The sequence below is a fragment of the Lampetra planeri genome, chromosome 70 (assembly GCF_965212315.1).
Source record: "Lampetra planeri chromosome 70, kcLamPlan1.2.h2, whole genome shotgun sequence".
Lineage (NCBI taxonomy): Eukaryota > Metazoa > Chordata > Hyperoartia > Petromyzontiformes > Petromyzontidae > Lampetra > Lampetra planeri.
This window is the reverse complement of record NC_136175.1, coordinates 806,090-826,732: the sequence shown is the minus strand read 5'-3', so window position 1 is coordinate 826,732 and position 20,643 is coordinate 806,090. Positions and strand designations below refer to the sequence as shown.

General features: G+C 52.5%; 1 protein-coding gene across 1 annotated transcript in view; it reads right to left on the bottom strand.

Moving 5' to 3' along the window:
* LOC144737502 (elastase-1-like) overlaps window positions 1–20,643 on the bottom strand; it is a 51,057-nt gene that overhangs the window by 23,813 nt on the left and 6,601 nt on the right. Inside the window, exon 3 of the mRNA XM_078620220.1 lies at window positions 12,781–12,890. Within this exon, the coding sequence (XP_078476346.1) occupies window positions 12,781–12,890 (110 nt within the window). The remainder of the gene's footprint in view (window positions 1–12,780; window positions 12,891–20,643) is intronic.

The following is a 20,643-nucleotide window of genomic DNA, read 5'->3' as shown; positions in this document are numbered from 1 at the left end:
ACATGAACTGATATGGTACTGGAGGATCTGAAGCTGAGTTGACTTTCGATTTAAAGCTTTCGTGACTGCAGGGATTCATCTTCTTGGTTCTTTCGGTAAAGTCACGTAGAAGGGAAGTAATAAAATAATAAAAATAAAACATAATAAAACAATTCTCACGACGTTTTGGCCACAACGCAAGCAGCCGTCCTCAGGCGAAGAATGAGATATTATCAAGCTAGGAGCTTATATAGGTGTAGCGAGGAGGAGCGCCTTAACAAAAGAATGTGCATATGAAGAGGAATTTAGCATACCAATGGGCAATGCGTAGGAGGTGGGCGGAGGGGTTTCAAAGTCCCATTATGCCCATGCATTATGCAGGATCAACAGCACCACGGGGGGGCGCAAGGAACAGCGTTAATAAACGAAAGGAATGTTAATGATATGTAGCTGCATTTACCAAACAACCATGTAGAAAACCAAAGTAAAAAACTACATAAAAAACTAAAATATAAACTGATACTTACTATACTCTACAATAAGCTGAGTTACTAACAACAAATAATAAATTACAATTCTTCGTCGTAAGAAGTATATAATATACTTCCATCTAAACTTTATTCTCTTAGCATATACAGTACTATATACTGCCATAGATGCTAAATTCCTCTTCATATGCACATTATTTTGTTAAGGCGCTCCTCCTCGCTACACCTATATAAGCTCCTAGCTTGATAATATCTCATTCTTCGCCTGAGGACGGCTGCTTGCGTTGTGGCCGAAACGTCGTGAGAATTGTTTTATTATGTTTTATTTTTTATTATTTTATTACTTCCCTTCTACGTGACTTTACTGAGTTGACTTGTCAACAACTGGTGCCAGAAATGTCAAGATCGGCCTCTTTTAAGGAGGCACACAGAAGATGCTAACAATAAGTTTGAGGCAGTCACCCAGCAACAACAATGCAGGCAGAGAATACTACTGGTTGATACAGTCGGGAGCACAGGCAGTGCATCTGTCAGTCATCTCAGTCAGTTATTTATGACACCTCCTGTAGGGTTGACCCGTGACCTTCTAGTGAGAGTGCCCCTACTCTGGCACAAGCACGTGGTATCATCACCACCACATAGTGATGGATGGCGACTGGTGTTCTCTTTCGGAATTTGTCTGCATGGTTCCCTCCAGGTTAGCCAAACATCCCGATGTATCAGGACCATTTTAGAAGTGTGTATTCAGATGCAGTGTATCACGGGTGCACTTGAATCTTATTCACTGTTGTGATAAACTGTATGGCTGTGCCTTCTCTCTGTGTGAGCTGGTGGATGAAGGGAGTTTCCTGAACATGAGAGAATTTTTGCTCGACTGGTTGGCCAATCTTTTGATGCACGACTGAATCAGCAGCTCGTTTCAACCAAATCTTAGCAGAATTATTTAAATGTAGCGCCATTATTAAAGCACTACGTGAAAGTTAGCATGTAGGTTGAATTGCAGTTAAGCCAAGGTAACCCCCCCTGGGTATCTCGTGACCGGAGGGGTGGACCCCGGCTAGGGGCGGAGTGAGCCCCGACTCGGGCATAAAAGCCGGTTCTCTCAAAGAAACCGGCAGTTGTCGCCCACCCGAAAAACTGAAGCCCATGGGGGTATCAGACACGCTGGCCGGATATCGAGTGGAAAGGGCCATACCCGGGACAACTGTTATTGCATTTATTGTTAACTAGCGGTAAGTACCCGGCGTTGCTCAGGCGAAAAAGGCAGATACACACATGAACTTACATACAGACATTGACCCACACACATAGAAACACATCGACTTAGACGCACACACACACATATGGTTAAATCCAGGATGGATCGTTAGCAGGCCAGCCTAAATGTTTCTAACCGGCGAAGATGTTCCATTAGGGGGGTGCACGTTTCGCAAGCGTAGAGAAGGGAGGGAATTACCGTGGCCGAGAAGACCTGGAGCTTCATGCGGAGCGAGAGAACAGGTAGCTTCCACACAGTGTAACGCAGCCGATGAAAAGATAATGGCGCTCGACTGATTTTGAGTGAGACCTCTGCTGTTAAACCGGAGCCGGTCATGAGCACACTGGCCAGGTATGGGAATCTCGGCAATCTCTCCACAACTGCCGCATCACCAATTGTGAGTTGTGGGGGTGGATTGTTCGATGGTACAAAATACCCAGGCAGGTGCTTAGTTTTGGTGGGGCTGATGGTAAGGCCCCACCTCTTAGTGGCAAGCTCCAGGTTGAGCAGCTGTGAGCAGCAACCACCAGAGCATCGGCATACATAATATGGTTGAGCAATAGGGAGGCATCCCTTGACCGCACCCGGGCATCGATCAGCCTCCCATTGTATCTATACCATATGGTAATTCCTCGGGTACAGCCATTGAAGGCTTCACGAACTACGTGCTCAAAAGATATGTTAAATAATGTGGAGCCAGAAGACATCCCTGTCACACCCGAAGGTGTAGAGGAAATGGCTCTGACTGACGACCACGTAGTTTGACGCGGGGCCGCTCACCATCATGAAGGTCCTTAAGGATCGTGAGCAAAGTTTGAGGGACTCCGAAAGCATGAAAAACAACCGAGAGGCCAGGCCTACTGATGGTATCATCGGCCTTGAGCAGGTCAATAAAGCACATACATTCACTCACACGCACACATGGACCTACAGACATGCAAAGAAATGGACTTACAATGACTGACAATGAGCCATGCACACAAAGCGACTAACACAGACGCCCATGGATTGACACACACAGACATATCGACTCACACACACAAACACATGGACTTACACACACATGTAACGGGTTCCGGAGACACTTGTAGAGGTAACTTCTTTATTACACCACAACACTCCAACAGTACTCCAACAGTCCTGATACTCTGTTACAGCCTAGGTACACAGCCTAGATACTCTACTCTGGCTACGCTCTGGACTCGCCCTCACAAGGTCGTAAAGTCGGGAGTTCCAGAGTCCCAGCGCTGGCTCTCACAGCATCCCAGGGTCTTCAGATGGCTGGTCGTGGGTCTTGGGTCTTGAGTTACAACTGGGCCCCGATCGTCCAGGAAGCTCTCCTTTTATGCCTGGTTCAACGAGGGGTGGGGCCGTGTGCGCCACAAGACATCCCACAGAGCACACACAGCCCCCCGCCGGTTGGCGGCGCCCAGAGGCTTAAGCGTCTGGACCCCCTGGGAACCCAGCGCCTGGCGCCCAGGGGATTAAGCGCCTGGCCCGCCCAGGGACCCAGAGCCCCCAGCAGCCCCTCCCTTCTTATGTCACTACATTACCCCCCTCTATGTAGCCTCCAGCCGTCCCGGCTGTCAATAATTAGAAAGTTTAAATTAACGAAAGGGAGAGAGAGAAGAAAAAAATATGCGAGCCTCAACAGGAAAAGAAAAGAGAACAAGAAAGCAACCATAAATACCATAACCAACCTGTACAACTCTACACTATATACAAGCATCAATCAACAAAAAGGTGAAGCAATGACACCTGAACAAACGACCCGCGGCACACCTAGCCCTCCTCGGGATCCGCATAGAAAACGGGGAATTAACAACAACAAATATACAGATTCCGACGCGTTGGATGCACAACCACCGCATGGATTGCAGGGATCCATACCACCCTGCCACCCTCCCATCCGTCAGGTGGTGAGAAGGCGAAGACCAACATGTCTAGCACCCCTCTACACACACTTATCCGGACGTCTGTCTACATCCCGGGTCGAGAAGTCGTACTTCAGGGCCGACCCATGTACTGGGCAAAGAAGTCGCACTTCAGGGCTGCTCCAGTATCTACATTTTTCAAATATATATATAAAATTTACATGACACAAACAAAATAAATCTGCCTGCTCGTGTCCATAAATGGTGGCCGCATGCGCGAACCGCATCTCCAAGGCATCCCGTGCTTGCGTCCCAGCAGCCCTCAATGAGGACCACCACCGACATTACATGTCAACCGTTAGCACCCCCCGCCTTTCCAACGTGGCGCCTCCATCCTAAAACTGCACACGTCGGCCATATCGGGGGGGAATTTCCGTGTTACCACCCCACCGCCTTTCTGACGCGGCATCACAACCAGTAGCACGCGTCGGCCATATCGGGGGGCTTCAACCCAGTCTCTCTCCAAGACTCGCATCGCAGCATATAGCTATACCGACCGAGCTGAGACCCAATCTCTCTCCAAGACTCGCATCGCAGCATATAGCTGTACCGACCGATCTGAGAACCAACCTCTCTCCAAGACTCGCATCGCAGCATATAGCTGTACCGACCGATCTGAGAACCAACCTCTCTCCAAGACTCGCATCGCAGCATATAGCTGTACCGACCGAGCTGAGACCCAATCTCTCTCCAAGACTCGCATCGTAGCATATAGCTGTACCGACCGATCTGAGAACCAACCTCTCTCCAAGACTCGCATCGCAGCATATAGCTGTACCGACCGATCTGAGACCCAATCTCTCTCCAAGACTCGCATCGCAGCATATAGCTGTACCGACCGATCTGAGACGACCCATCGTTCACTCCCTGCACAACATGCACCCTAACAACTGAGGGATACAGTCCCAACGTAACGGGACAACTACACCTGAACACCACGAATCTCCAGCCCACTGTTTCAACGCGCCTCGGAGTGTTTCAATCTCCGGGCCGTCAGGGCGAGCCTACTGCTCCAGACGCACCACGGAGGGTCTCAACCTCCGGGCCGTCAGGTCAAGCCGTCAGCTACTCCATGACGGGACCACACTCTCCGAGCCATGTGAGCGCACAGCCCACTAGGCTAGACATGCCACGGAGTGTCTCTATCTCCGGGCTGTCAGGTCAAGCCGTCAGCCATAGCATGACGGGACCACAACTCTCGTGTTAGACACGCAACACCCACTGGGCTATCCTGGTCAGGATCTGCACCCCAAGATATTTGAGAGCCAGCCTGACAATTCCAAATCCTTGGCAGTATGTCATCATCTCAAGATAAATGCCCCATACAGTATATACATCGTTAACAATGACAGCACAAGCTATACATTAACAATCACGAACAAAGCTCAATACAAACCATACATTGTTAACAATCACAAGCAAAGTTTCGCACACACATTCACAACACTCACGAGCGAAGCTCCACACAGTTTACCCAACAACAATCACGACTCCCCGACGACAACGAAGAGAATATCAACACAAAAATCACTAATCCAGAGCGCGTAAATGTACGAAGTGTCAGGGGCCTGGTCTCCCGACCTCCAACCTTTGGCCAGAGCAGCAAAGGCGGCGACCTGCGTGTCGGTCGATGTGCCGGCCCCGGCGCTGGTTACAGTAAGAATGGCGCCCTCACTGTCCGGTCGCAGCGCTGATGACGTGGTATGCTAGGTTGCAAACAGCTGTCACCCGGCGGTGAGGGACGCAGCGCTGATGACGCGGCGTCTCCGGGTTGGCCCACGCTGGGCCAGGAAGTGACGTCGCTCCCAGCGGTCACTGCTCCTCCGGTGGAAGTGATGTCATTCCCGGAAGTATCCCTCACATCCGTGGGGGGGACGCCGGTGGCGGGAATGGCGGCGGCGTCCACCATGTTTGTGGTGGCGGCGGCGGCGGGCTCGGGTGAGCGCCGCGCCTCCTCTCTCCCTCCCGCCATCGCCCGCGAGCACTGCATCTCGCCCAGGAGGGAGGCGGTGGCGCAGAGCAGCTCTGCGAGGCGAAGCAGCGCCTCCTCCATCCCTGCTCCCGACGCTGGAGAGGGGACGGTCAGCGGAGCAGACAGCTGCTCAGCCGGCGGTGCGGCGTTGTTGTCGGCCGGCGGTGCAGCGTCGCTGTCGGCCGGCGTTGGCCGCCCCATCGCTGCTTGTTCCTCGACATCGCCGTCAGGACTGAAGGTACGTGGCTTACTTCTTGTCTCCATTGCCACTTCTGACGCCAAATGTAACGGGTTCCGGAAACACTTGTAGAGGTAACTTCTTTATTACACCACAACACTCCAACAGTACTCCAACAGTCCTGATACTCTGTTACAGCCTAGGTACACAGCCTAGATACTCTACTCTGGCTACGCTCTGGACTCGCCCTCACAAGGTCGTAAAGTCGGGAGTTCCAGAGTCCCAGCGCTGGCTCTCACAGCATCCCAGGGTCTTCAGATGGCTGGTCGTGGGTCTTGGGTCTTGAGTTACAACTGGGCCCCGATCGTCCAGGGAGCTCTCCTTTTATGCCTGGTTCAACGAGGGGTGGGGCCGTGTGCGCCACCAGACATCCCACAGAGCACACACAGCCCCCCGCCGGTTGGCGGCGCCCAGAGGCTTAAGCGTCTGGACCCCCTGGGAACCCAGCGTCTGGCGCCCAGGGGATTAAGCGCCTGGCCCGCCCACGGACCCAGAGCCCCCAGCAGCCCCTCCCTTCTTATGTCACTACACACATACATATGGACTCACACACGCATAGATATGCACTTTAGATACAAAGACAAAGATCACCCGTATTGCCTTAACAGACAGTAGGGGCAAGTGCTGTTAGCGAGCACCTATAAAGGCCGGAACGGTACACGAGGGGGTAGGTGGCCAGCACCACGCCCGACCGCCTTTGTCTCCCCAGTGGCGATGTTTACACCGCACCAGGTACTCATTTAAGGCTGAGTCGACCTAGGGGAGGCCCAGGACCGGTTCAGATAATCGTCACTGGTGTTAGCCGTGAGCGGGAATCGAACCCAGGTCGCCAGGTTCATAGCGCAGCGCTAACCGCTACACACACATGGAGATACACACACATATATCGATGTACACACATACAGCGACTCACACACAGACATACGTGGACTCACACACACATTGACGTAAACACACATGTACTTACACACACATATCGACTAAGACACACACACATGGACTTACACACACATACATAGACTGACACACACATTGGCCTATACACACATAGACATATGGACTGTGACACACAGACATCTACTTTTAGATACACACACATGGATTAACACACACACATCGACTGACACACATAGACACACAAACGCACATTGCCTTGCACACTCAGATGGAGCCATGCACACACATCGACTCACACACGCATTTACTTAAGACACACACACATCAAGTAAAACACACACGTATGGACTTACACACATGTGGACTAACACACACACAGCGACTGATACGCACACAAATGGACTAACACACACACAAACACTTGTACGTACACACACATGGGGCGTTGTCCGTTTGAGAAAAGACAGACACACACATGGACTTACACACAGACATGGAGCCACACACAGAAACCCATCGACTCACATGCAGACAAACATTATCATTGCAATATTTGTAAACTTATTTGCTTAATAATAGTAAACAATAAACCTTCAATTATTAGCGAAATATGCAATAAAATTGTACTTTAAATTAGCGTGGTGACGTCTCATCCCGTGCAGAGCCCGCGGCCTCGCCTAGATTGGCAAGCCGGAGGAGGTGAGACATTGCCAGGCTGCGGGCTGGGCCGCTACCACCACCCCCCCCCACCATCCCCCCGCCCGAGGCAGAATAATACAGTACTATGTAAGCACTTTTATAATATTAAATTAACATCTAAGGACTTAATAGCAGTGACTGCACGCATTGGGGTTGGGGGGGAGAGGACATCACACTGTGAAGAGAAATCGGCAGCGTGATGTGCATATTTATTCCATTTTAAACGCCTAAAATAAAATGTCCCCCGTGAGCTGGAGCGAACGCGCATCATTTGGCAGGGTCCGCCCGCCCGAGGCAATTGTCGTGAGTTGGTACGGTGGATGTCGCGCAATAAGTAAATAATTAAAATAAGAATGCCACTAATTTGTTAATTAAACGAATTTAAAATTTACGGACGTGAAAACGCAATAGCCTATTCCCACCACGGGGCTTAGGGAGTGCCGGCTGGCAAATTATTTCGGTCTTAAACCCCTCCGTCCGAGAGCCAAATCCCCCGCAAGCGCGCACGCACGGAGACTTTTATTTATAAACTAGCGGTTAGTACCCGGCGTTGCCCGGGTGAAAAAGGCAGACACATGTAGTTACACACGCAAATCCACTGATACACAAAAATAGAGTTACACGCACAAATGGACTCGTACATACATACATAGACTGAACAACAATCGCCATTCGCCACTAAGTGGCGGTGACGTCACAACAACGCTTGTGCCAGGCTATGTGCACCTTGAGGCCATGTGAAGTGTGGAACGCCCGCTGGCAAGAGGTCACGGGGCAAACCCAGATGGCACAGGTCGACTGAGACGACTGGCTGATGCAGCACCTGTGGCCCCTACTGTGGCAACTTTCTGTGCTTTAGCCACCCGGCGCTCTGCTCGTTGTTGTGAGCGTCGCTCCTCCGCCCTCCATTGTTGTTGGAGGGTGACTGCCTCCAACTGGCCAGTAGCATCTTTCAGGAGCCTCCTCCACAGTGGCCGATGTTGACACGGCTGGTACCAGTCATCCGCAAGTGGACTCAGCTCCAAGCCTTCCTGTAGCACATAACTCCATGTCTTCTCCAGCCCGTGGCGCACCCATTTAGCCCCCTCGATCCGGTGGAACAAAAGCTGTTTAGGCATGCGGTGGCTGGCCATGCGTGCTACATGATTCAGGCAACGCAGCCTTGCCTGCCGGAGGTCACCGATGGGACTTTGTCCACATCTTTCAAGGATTTGTGAGCTCCTCACACAATGCAGCCTGGTTAAAGCCAGGATGGATCATAGGCAGGCCAGCCTAAATGTTTCTAACCGGCCAAGATGTTCCATTAGGGGGGTCCAAGTTTCGCAAGCGTAGAGAAGGGAGGGAATGACCGTGGCCAAGAACACCTGAAGCTTCGTACGGAGTGATAGACCAGGTAGCTTCCACACAGCGTTACGCAGCCAATGAAAAGATACTGCAGCTCGACTGATTCGGAGTAAGACCTCTGCTGTTAAACCGGAGCCGGTCATTAGCACACTGCCCAGGGAAACTCTCCACTGTGTCCACAACTGGCCCATCACCAATTGGGAGTTGTGGGGGTGGAGTGTCTGATGGTACAAAATAGCCAGGCAGGTGCTTAGCTTTGGTTGGGCTGATGGTAAGGCCCCACCTGTTGGTGGCAAGCTCCAGGTTCAGCAGCAGCACCTGGAACTCCTCCTCCGAGTGAGCAGCCATTAGCAGATCATCGGCATACATAACGTGGTTGAGCAATAGGGAGCCATCCCTTGACCGCACCCGGGCATCGATCAGCCTCCCATTGTATCTGTAGCAGATGGGAATTCTTCCGGTACAGGCATTGAAGGCTCGACGAACTACGTGGTCCAATGTGGGAGCCAGAGGACATCCCTGTTGCACCCCAAGGTGTAAAGGGAATGGCTCTGACTCACGGCCACGTAGTTAAGACGCGAGCCCGCTCACCATCATGAAGGTCCTTAAGGATGGTGATGAGTGGGTTCGGGACTCGGAAAGCACGAAGAGCAACCCAGAGGCCAGGCCTACTGATGGTATCATAGGCCTTGAGCAGGTCAATAAAGCACATGCATGGACTAAGATGCACCCATGGACCTACAGACACGCAAAGAAATGGAGTTACACTGACTAACATGGAGGCATGCACACACAGAGACTAACACACACGCACATGGACTGAGACACACACACATATGGACTGACACACACAAACACATCGACTTACAGACACACACACATATGGACTCACACACACATAGACATGTACTTGAGATACGCACACATGGAGTAACACACACATATCGACGTACACACATACAGCGACACACACACATACATAGAGTGCCACACACATTGCCGTACACACACATACACATGTGGACTGTCACACAGACATCCACTTGAGATATACACACATGGAGTTGCACTCACATATATGGATGTACACACATACAGCGACTCACACACACCGACTCGCACACAGCAATACGTGGACTAAAACACACATTGACGTAAACACACATATGTACTCACACACACACATATGGAATAAGACACACACACATGAACTTACACATACATAGACTGACACACACATAGCCCTACACACACATACACATATGGACTGTGACACACAGATATCTACTTTAGATACACAGCCATGGATTAACACACATATGGACTCACACACAGACGCATTAACTTACACACACACATCGAGTGACACACACATGTATAGACTTACACACACATGTGGACTAACACACACACATATGGACTGACATACACATCGACGTACACGCACACAGATCGACTGACACACACACATGGACAAACACACACACATAAACACTTTGACGTTGTCCGTTCGAAAAAGACACCCAAATGGAGTGAAAGACACGCATGGCTCTACACGCACACACATATGGACTCAAAGACACACACATGGACTCACACACACACATTGACGGGCACAGCAATCCCCGATGATGGCACGGCTATCAGTATCGCAGTACTACGTATGAGTAAATAGCGTGACGTGAGCGATGGAAACAATAGAAATGCATTGAAGAAATAAGCATAAATCACAGACCGGCAGTAGACTGTGGCAGCGTTATAAAAGCGCAGCAAAAAAAGGAGAAATTGAGCAACCCAAAAATCCAAAAAGAGTTTTGTGTACACAAACATAATTATTGTAACATGTCAACTTGTTTCATAATGGTAAACAATGAACCTGAGTTGTTATCGTCACAAAAACATAATTATTGTAACATCTGTGAACTTGTTTCATAATGCTGAACAATGAAGCTGAGTTTTAATCAGCACACAAACATTATTATTGTAATGTTTGTCAACTAATGTGTTTAACAGTAGTAAACAATGGGCTTGAGTTGTTAGCGTAAGAAGCTTGGAAATTTGTACTTACCAAAGGCATGTTGAGGCGTTGTGTCATGCGTAGCCCCCCTCCTGGCCTACATTGGCGAAGCGGCGGAGTTGGCACGTTGGCAGGCTATGGGCTGGGCCGCTATCCTCCCCCCCCCCCCAGCATCCCACTGCCGTGCAAGAATAATGGTATGTAAGCAGTAAAAGATTATTATCTAGGGAGTCTGTAGTATAAACTGGACACATCGTGTTGGGGGGGGGGGGGGCGAAGAGGACATGACACTGTGAAGAAATATCCGCAGCGTCATGTGTGTATGTGTTGGCTTTAAACGCGTAAAAGAAAATGTCCCCGTGAGCTCGAGTGAACGCGCAGCACTTGGTAGGGTCTGTCCCACCCACGGAATTGTCGTCAGTTGGTACGGTCGATGTCGCGCAATAAGTAAATAATGAATAATAGAAACGGCACAAATGTGTAAATTAAACTACTTTAAAGTTTAGGGATGGGAAAACGGAATAGCCTATTCCCACCACGGGGCTTAGGGCGTGCCGGCTGGCAAAATATTTCGGTCTTAAACCCCACCTTCCGAGAGCCAAATCCCCCGCAAGCGCGAGCACGCGGAGACTTTTATATATAAGAAAGATAAACGTGTTGCCTCCAAGAGGAAGTCTCCTACAAGTTTGTACCCACTACATAAACATGCGAGAAGACGGGTCTGGAGGAGATACATGGCAGAGGCTTGGTGGATAAAAGCTCTGGAGGCAGTTCAGTGCAGAGCCACTAAGCATAAACTTCTCCCAGCTCGTCCAACACCAACCACCATCAGCAGGAGTGAGCTGAACAGTGAACCCAGCTGTAAGTGCAGGTCTCTCGCGCATTTTTTAAAATCTCATTAAATTAATAACTTTTAAAACGTAATGAATATTATTTCCACATGGATGATGGCAGTGGGATTTTACCCTGTGCAAGTTTCTTATCCAGGTCGAGGCAGTGGTAGAGACTCGAGTTGACTCTTAGAGTAGCATTTTGGGGAACCAAAGGTTGTGGGCAGGAGAAATGATCCAGCCTAGGCCTCTCATCCCTCCTCAGAGCGATAGCCAGCATGAGGCCACAGTGCTGTTCTCCAATCTGAATTGTTGTGAAGATAATGCACTATGCAGCTATGCTGAGTCTGTGTTGGTTGTATGTGGAATGTAATCTGAGACAACTTCACTGCATTTATCATCTGGATGACCAGGAGTGTGGAAAGTCAAACTAAACTATTTTCTATTCTACCACGTAATGCCCACTTAGCCATATAGCTTTTTTTCAGAAGGGACATGGCCACAAATGATAGCTCAAAGAAGTGGCTTATTGTGTGGAACTTCATAGCAGCCAAATACTTTCTGGGTATGTTTCTAAATGTGGAGGGTAAAACCGGAGGACCCTTAGAAAAATCCACGCGATAACATGAAACTCCAAATATACAGGGTTCAGGGTTCGGATCGAACCCACGACCTCTTGTATACCAGGCGAGGAAGGTAACATCTCACCACCGTTAAGCTGTCTTATATATGAATAAATTGGTGTTGCGTAGGTAAACTCTTTAATGTCATGGTATGGCTGAGTTTACCATAGTTTTAAGCAGAGCTATGCAAGCAAAGAGTAAAACTGCTCAAATCCCTAAAAAAGCTTCCACGTTGCTTTGTTGTACCCTTACGTATCCTCGCATGTGCCACGCTGCCAATTTCCCTGCACCGTACTTTGCCGTGGTGAGAAAAATCAGTGAATGGTGCTGGAAACGGACCAGCCACGATGCAGTCCATCTTTCTTGGATCAGTAATTTATATTTGTCACTGGGCTGAGATTTTTCAAGGTGTTAGACGTGACTGACGTCTTAGCGTCACAGGATCACAATTGAAAAACATAGGCCGTAATGTGTGGTCTCTGCAGTGAATGGGTCACTCACTCTATGCAATGGGCAGCAGTCAGCACCCAATCACTGTTGAGGAGGACGCCTCCGCACGTGTGGTAGAGAGCATCAGGACGTTCGGGATGAAATGCGGTCGCGATTGAGATCTGCAATGACATCACAATATACGTGAGAAGCTGTTTCATATCACAAAAGCACAGCAAGCATTTCTTTGTCTGTCAGAATGATGTTCAGTACGATACAGTATAGATTGATTTTCACCCTTGCTGTGTTCAGCCACCAGACTGCTGGGTAGAGCAGCAAGGGCCCAGGGAAACCACGTGGTGCATCTCTCGCCTTCCAGAGAGATCCGTTTTTACGAATGATCCCGTTTATCCAGTTTCTTGGATATTTTCCGTAGAGATTCAGAGACTCATAGGGATGCATTGAGTCTCATAAAGATACACCGAGACTCATAGATATGCATAGAGCCCACAAAGATCAATAGAGATACATACAGATTAAGTGTTGAATTGATTTGATTGTTTACATGGGTGGTCCTGTTTAGCCAGTTCCTGACAATTTTACACGGGAGATATGTGGTGCGTGAGTGTAGTACCGTTGAGGACGCGTGCACACCGGAGGAGAGGCACACGTATTTATTTCACAACAGTCACTGGGGACATACAGTACTGGAGGGGGTATCGGCCCCCTCACCCGGATAGCTGGGAACACACGGCTAGCTACCCCTAGCCTGCCTCCTAATCCTCCAATTACTGGGCTAGGGGAGGCTGTCTGGCCCGACACTGGTCAGTCGGGCTACGGTACCCGGAGTCCCAGAGCCCTGGCTCTGGTTCACGGGACCACGCAGCTGGCTCGGTCCTGCGCGGCCCTGACAAGGGCGGCGTCCCAGGGGAGTCCAGGGCTCTAGCTAGGCAGTCTTCGGTCTTCAAGAGTTTACTTAAACATTCTGCCCCGAGCCCTCTGACACATCCGCCTTTATACTTCACCCCCGCTGAGGGGTGGGGCCCCGGGCTGCCTGGTGCGGACGTCGTTGAGAGCACCCCCCCCGTGCACACACGTAGCCCCGCCCACTGTGTTTGTTTCCCATAAGCTGCCATGCATAACGGCTCTCTCTCTAACACCCCTACATCACCCCCCCCCTGCATAGCTTGCAGCCGTCCCGGCTGCCAACATACAAAAAAAACGACAATAAAAGCGCATTTACCCCCTGACCGCGCGTGTGCCTCACTATTTTTCAACAATAACGCAACGAGAAGAACAACAGGAAGGGAAAATAACCCGACGCACCCCACCCCCGAATAAATACGAAATCCGTACAACCAACGTATATACATTTTCCAGGAAACCCCCCAGCACACCCACAACACACAGCGAACACAACATTCGTACAATGCAATGTGCAAGGAACACACCACCGACGCCGCACACAGTGAGCATAACATGTGAATGTACACAGAAAAAAAAATATTTCCAAAACATTTTTTTCTTCTTTTTTTTTTTCCATTTTCACTCCGTGCAACACAAGAGTCTGCGCATTTTTGCGCGCGTCCTCGCCGCAGGCCCGTCACACGGGATAACCCCGGCCGGCAGGCCGTCGGGTGGCAAGTGTTCATCTCCGAGTGAGTCTGTTGACGTCGCAAAACCCTCGGCATCCCCCGTGGGGGTCGTCGGGCGTGAGCCCGTCACTCCCGGTGCACCTGGGGGCGGGACAGCCGGCAACACGTCAGGCGAGAGCAGCGGAGACGAACTCTTTGAGTCGGTCGCCCCCCCACATGTTTGGCCACGCGCGTGTGTAGTGGGACCTCGCACCGCAACGAAGGGTTTGAGCCTGGAGGGGTGTACAAACCACCGGTGCTTCCCCCATTTAATGCGTACGCACTGAGGTCTCAGGACCTCAACCACCTCGACGGGGCCCCGCCACGGCCACAGCAGTTTTGAGGAGGTCGCGAGCGGTACCTGGGGACAGTGCAGCCATGCCCTGTCCCCCGGCTTCCACTGTAGCACATGCGCGCGACCCAGTCTGAGGCACTCATTAGCCCTCTGCCGCATGTCAGAATTCTGCATGGCAGCATCCCGCGCCTCTGTCAATTTTTCCAGGTTAAATTTAACATGTTCGGCCAATTGAGTTTTTTCCTGTGGCGCTGGGATCTGCAGCTGGGCCCGAACAGGTGGGTCAGGTTCGCGGCCATACATGAGGAAGAAGGGGGAAAATCCCGTGGCAGCATGGGGGGCCAATCTGTATGCTGCCAGGACCCCCTGAATTTTCAAGTCCCAATCTGTCTGTGAGTCCGAAACCTGCTGTGACAACATCGACGTGATGGTACGATGCAACCGCTCGACCATCCCGTCGGTTTGTGGGTGATATGGAGAGGTACGAATCTTTTTCGTGCCCAGGATCTCACAGACCTGTTGGAGCAATTTGCCAGAAAATGTTTTACCCTGGTCGGTCAGCAGCCGCTCGGGAGCACCTTTGTCAATGACATATCCCTGGACAAAGGCCTCCACGATGGCTGCTGCCGACTGGTTGGCCAGGGGCCAGGCCATAGGCCAGCGCGTGAAGTACTCCACCCCGGTTAACAAATATCTATTTCCCCTGGGGGTGAAGGGGAACGGTCCCAGAATATCCAGCGCGACAAGTTCGTTCACTCGGGAGACCCTGATAGACTGCAGGGGCGGGTTCGACTTCCTCGCTGGTGGTTTCCGCTGCGCACACCTAGGGCACGACCCTAACAGATCCCCGACATTCCTTGTCATGCCCGGCCAAAAAAAATCAAGTTGGAGCAAGGCCAGGGTCTTTTGGGTTCCCAGGTGGAGGAGGCGCTCGTGAGCGGCCCACACCACCCTACCCCGTAACCCCGAAGGGACCACCAGCCGGTGTCGATGGGATTTCCCGTCCCAATGCATTAACAACCCACCGAGCATTTCCCATGCGTCGGCATCACCCCGCCCCCGGTCCCCGACGCGGCGGCGCAACGCAAGGAGGGAGGTATCTTCCATCTGCAAACGCCCCCATTCCGTGGCAGGCAACCTCAACAGGGAATCAGATCCTTGTTGTGCGATGGAATTCGTCATTGACGCTGCGTCGCCAGCAGCCGCCAAGACCGGAACAGGCATTTCACCAGGATGCCTGCACCGACCCGACCCCAGGAGGCATGCGAATTCGAGGGTGGTTGGCATGCGCGACAGAGCGTCCGCGTTGGTGTGGCGAATGCCCTTACGGTACGTGGTCTCAAAATCAAAATCCTGGAGAACCTCCAGCCATCGAGACAATTGTCCCGATGGTTGTTGGACTCGCAGGGCGTACTGTAGCGCCGCATGGTCTGTACGGACGGTGAAACGCTGCCCGTACAGATATGGCCGGTACTGCTGGATGAAATAGACAATTGCCAGCAGTTCCCGACGGGTGACACAATATCGTTGCTCCGCTGGAGACAACACTCGACTACCGTACGCGACCACCCATTCCACGCCCTCAACCATCTGGGAAAGCACGCCCCCAATACCTGTGTTGCTCGCGTCGGTATCGAGCACAAAAGGTTTTGAAAAATCGGGATAAGCCAGGGGAGGGGCATTAACCAGAGCGTCCCGAAGGGAGTGGAACGCAGCCTCCTCCTCCTGTCCCCAATGGAAGCGGACCCCCTTTGACATCAAAGCGTGCAGGGGCTTAGCAATGGTGGCAAAGTCCGCGACAAAGCGTCGGTAATATGACGCGAAACCAACGAAGCTCCTGACCTCTCCCACCGAGGTGGGAGTCGGCCAGGAGCTGACGCACTGCGTTTTGGCGGGATCGGTAGCAATACCCGAGCGTCCAACGATGTGCCCCAAATAACGTACCGATTCGCGCAATAAATGACACTTTTGGGGTTTAAATTTCAAATTAGCAGCCCGCATTTTGAGGAAAACGACCCGCAACCTCTGGAGATGCTCGTCAAATGTTCTGCTAAAGACGATAACGTCATCCAAATAGATTAAACACGAATCCCACTGCAATCCAGCCAAAACCAATTCCATCAATCGCTGGAAAGTCGCCGCGCCGAGTGTAATCCCATCGGCAACCGGTTAAATTGGAAGAGACCATGTGGTGTACGGAATGCAGTTTTAGGCTTAGATTCATCGTCCAGAGGAAGCTGCCAGAATCCCGAAAGCAAATCCAATGTGGAGAAGAATCGCGCCCCCACCAAGGCGTCCAGCGATTCGTCAATACGGGGAAGCGGGTATGCGTCAGCAACGGAAATTTTGTTGAGGCGGCGAAAATCGACGCAAAACCGCAACGATCCATCCTGTTTCTTAACCAGAACGATCGGCGCCCCCCACGGGCTGGTAGAGGGAGAAATGATGTCGGCGGCTAACATGTCATCAACAGCCGATTTGACATGGTCCTTTTCGGCGGGACTCAGCCGGAAGGGGTTTTGGCGTATGGGCGCGCTGTCACCCGTATCAATATGGTGACGCAGCAAATGGGTACAGCCTAAATCGAATTTGTTCTGACTGAACACATCGGCAAATTCGCGCAGGAGTGTCCTAAGTTTTTGACGCTCTACATCCGACAGGTCCGTCGATCCCGCACAAAGCGCCTCAAGCCACCCTTCATCGGTGTCCGAATGTGGAAGCGGCAGAGTGGCAGTGCCAACGTGATTGGCGACAGGTTCCTCGCAGGGCACCGGCGTTGCGTGAGCAAGCACGGTCCCTTGAGGAATTACCACGGCCTGCGACCCCACATTGAGGACCGCGATGAAAGGGTCCCCATCCCCCCTTACGATGGTCTGGGCGGGAATTAAATGCGGCCCGCTAACCCCGGCCCTAGATGGCCCCAGCAGGACACCCTGGTCCCCAACACCCTTAGCGAAGGGCCTGCGAAGTTTTAGGGGCACCAACATTTGTGCCCCCGGCGGCACGCGAACCGTTTGAACGACAAACGCCGGTACCGTCGCGAACGCCGACCGAGCCGCAGTAGGGGAAGGCAAAAACTCCATCCATCGTCCCGACAGGAGCTCAATGCAACCTTGATCAATCAAAATCCGAATTGGCATTTTGCCCAAGAAGTCCGTCCCCAGCAGGCACGGAACCGCCAGCGAGGAGGAAACAAAAATCGGGCCGGACAATTTAATATCACCGATCGAAATTTGTGCGCGAATCTGACCCATGATACCCAATGAGCCCCCGTTAGCAGCATAGAATGGGACATTAACCGGTAGCAAAGGACGACTCTGGACAGGGAGAATGTTGTATATGAGTTCCGAAATGATAGTCGCCGACGCTCCTGTATCGACGAGGATACGCACTTCGACCCCGTCAATGTGCCATACTACGGCCGACGACCCCGACGACGCAGCCACAACGCGATGGGCCAACACGGACCACTGCCTGGGTTCGATTTGGGTTCCCATAGTGGTGCGTGTTGGCCCGACGGTGCGCAATGTTGGCCCCCCGTTCGTTGCGGTGTGCTTGTGTGTAACGGGTGTGTGCTTTGGCCAAACATGTGGGGTGCCGCGACTCGCCGGGTCATGTTTATGGAGCTTGGAAGGAGGAGGAGGGCCGGCGTCCCGGCGAGGCGTCGTCCCCCGCTGTCGAGGAGAGCGGCACCCCGAGGCGACGTGGCCCCAGATGCCGCAGTTATAGCAGCGCGGGAGCGCAGGCGGTGATGACGGACGGTCGGAGCGGCCCGACCCATCCCGGCCCGCCCGTACTCCCACCCTCTGCTGCTGTCGGAAGTCGGCGGCGTAGACTTCCTCCGTCGGGGGGGTGACGGCAGCCACCGTACGCCCGGCCGCTGCCCTGCTGGCCTTCCGTCGCTGTGACAGGAGGTTAGCGTGGAGGAGCCGCGCCGCCTGGAGGGAACCCATCTCCGTGTCTTCCTGTGCGACGATGGCGATGTCCAGGTCGCCCGCCAGCAGAAGAATTTTCTCAATGACCATCGCGTCCACGCCTTGGTCATCCATACGAGGGAAGGCCGTCTTTGCCAACGCCAGAAGGCTCGTACGGTAGGCGAGGGGCGACTCCTTTGCTCCCCGCTGGCGATCGTAAAATCGCTGTCTGCATTCCGCCGAAGGTCCGTAGACCCCAGCCAGCAACTGCAGCGCCATCTGAAGAGTGGAGCGCTTGTCCCTCGGTGCCGACGTAAGAGCAGCGAGGGCGTCGCCGTCGAGGAGCGCCGGCAGCGCGCACAGGGCTTCGGCGTCCGACCACCCCGCCATTTCTTGGTGCGCGAGGAAGCGCCGCTGGAACCCCCCCCAGTTGCCCTCCTCAGCTACAAACTCTTTCATCGGGGGCAGCCTTTGGTGTAGCGCAGCGATCGCCGTGGAGGCCCGTGCTTTGCTGTCCCCGCAACTCGGCTGAGCGTCGGCACGAACGACAGATGGAATCGCCTGTCGCGCTGATGGTGACGCTCCGTCCGTTGGTGGTGACGCGAAAGCCCCTGCGAGGCCGATGTCAGACCCCAAGTTGAGGCTGGCCACGCCCTCGGCAGCTGCTGCGGCGATGGCGGGAGATTCGAAGTTGAAGTCAGTAGAAATGGCGGGAAGGCGCAACGGTCGTCGGCCGTCCTCGCCCCGCGGCGGTCCAGCAGCCCCCAGCCGAGTGATGCTCTCGAGTGTGGCAGCAGCAGCATACAGCAGCTCCGCCAGCCTCGCGTGCGCCAGCCGAAGTCCGTCGGATGGCGACTCCCCTTCCACCCGATGCCCCGGTAAGGATGCATTCGGCCCCGGCTGCTCGTTGCCCCCATCAGCCGTCTCTGGCACCGCACTTACCGCGGTGTCCTCCGCCTCCTGCACCCCGGCCCGAGCTGTTCGGCGCGTGTCCATGTTCGTATTAGTTCACTTCTGTCACCAGATGTAGTACCGTTGAGGACGCGTGCACACCGGAGTAGAGGCACACGTATTTATTTCACAACAGTCACTGGGGACATACAGTACTGGAGGGGGTATCGGCCCCCTCACCCGGATAGCTGGGAACACACGGCTAGCTACCCCTAGCCTGCCTCCTAATCCTCCAATTACTGGGCTAGGGGAGGCTGTCTGGCCCGACACTGGTCAGTCGGGCTACGGTACCCGGAGTCCCAGAGTCCTGGCTCTGGTTCACGGGACCACGCAGCTGGCTCGGTCCTGCGCGGCCCTGACAAGGGCGGCGTCCCAGGGGAGTCCAGGGCTCTAGCTAGGCAGTCTTCGGTCTTCAAGAGTTTACTTAAACATTCTGCCCCGAGCCCTCTGACACATCCGCCTTTATACTTCACCCCCGCTGAGGGGTGGGGCCCCGGGCTGCCTGGTGCGGACGTCGTTGAGAGCACCCCCCCCGTGCACACACGTAGCCCCGCCCACTGTGTTTGTTTCCCATAAGCTGCCATGCATAACGGCTCTCTCTCGAACACCCCTACATGAGTACAGCAGCAATAACAAAACAAAGGCAAAACACATCAATAATCCTTACGAATTATTTCTCAATACACGAGGAATGTAACGGTCATAAACCAAAAATTATACCAACATAAACGAGTGAAAATATGATAGCAAGAGGCCACAAAAAAGTAAAGTATAGGTGCAATATAGCTCTGCGCTTTGGTTTAATCGGGAAGTAAAGAGGGGGAGTGAAGGGAGGGGTACCGAGCTGTACATGAGCGGCAAGGCAATTCCAGAATCGTGGAGCAGCAACACGGACAGACTCTTTTAGCAAAAAAGTTTTAAGAAATTGAATTTTTAGTAGGTATAAGGAGGCACTACTGAAGTTACAGGAAGGAGTTAAATGAACTCAGTGGTCCTTTAGGTAATTTGTGGATTTGTTAACGAGGACCAGTAGGGTTTAGACAGACCAGTGATGGTCTCTCCAGATATCCAGGGTGGACAAATTTGAATTAACGTCGAGGTTGTAATGTTGATTTCCATAGGGGGCGTCAAGGGGCACAAA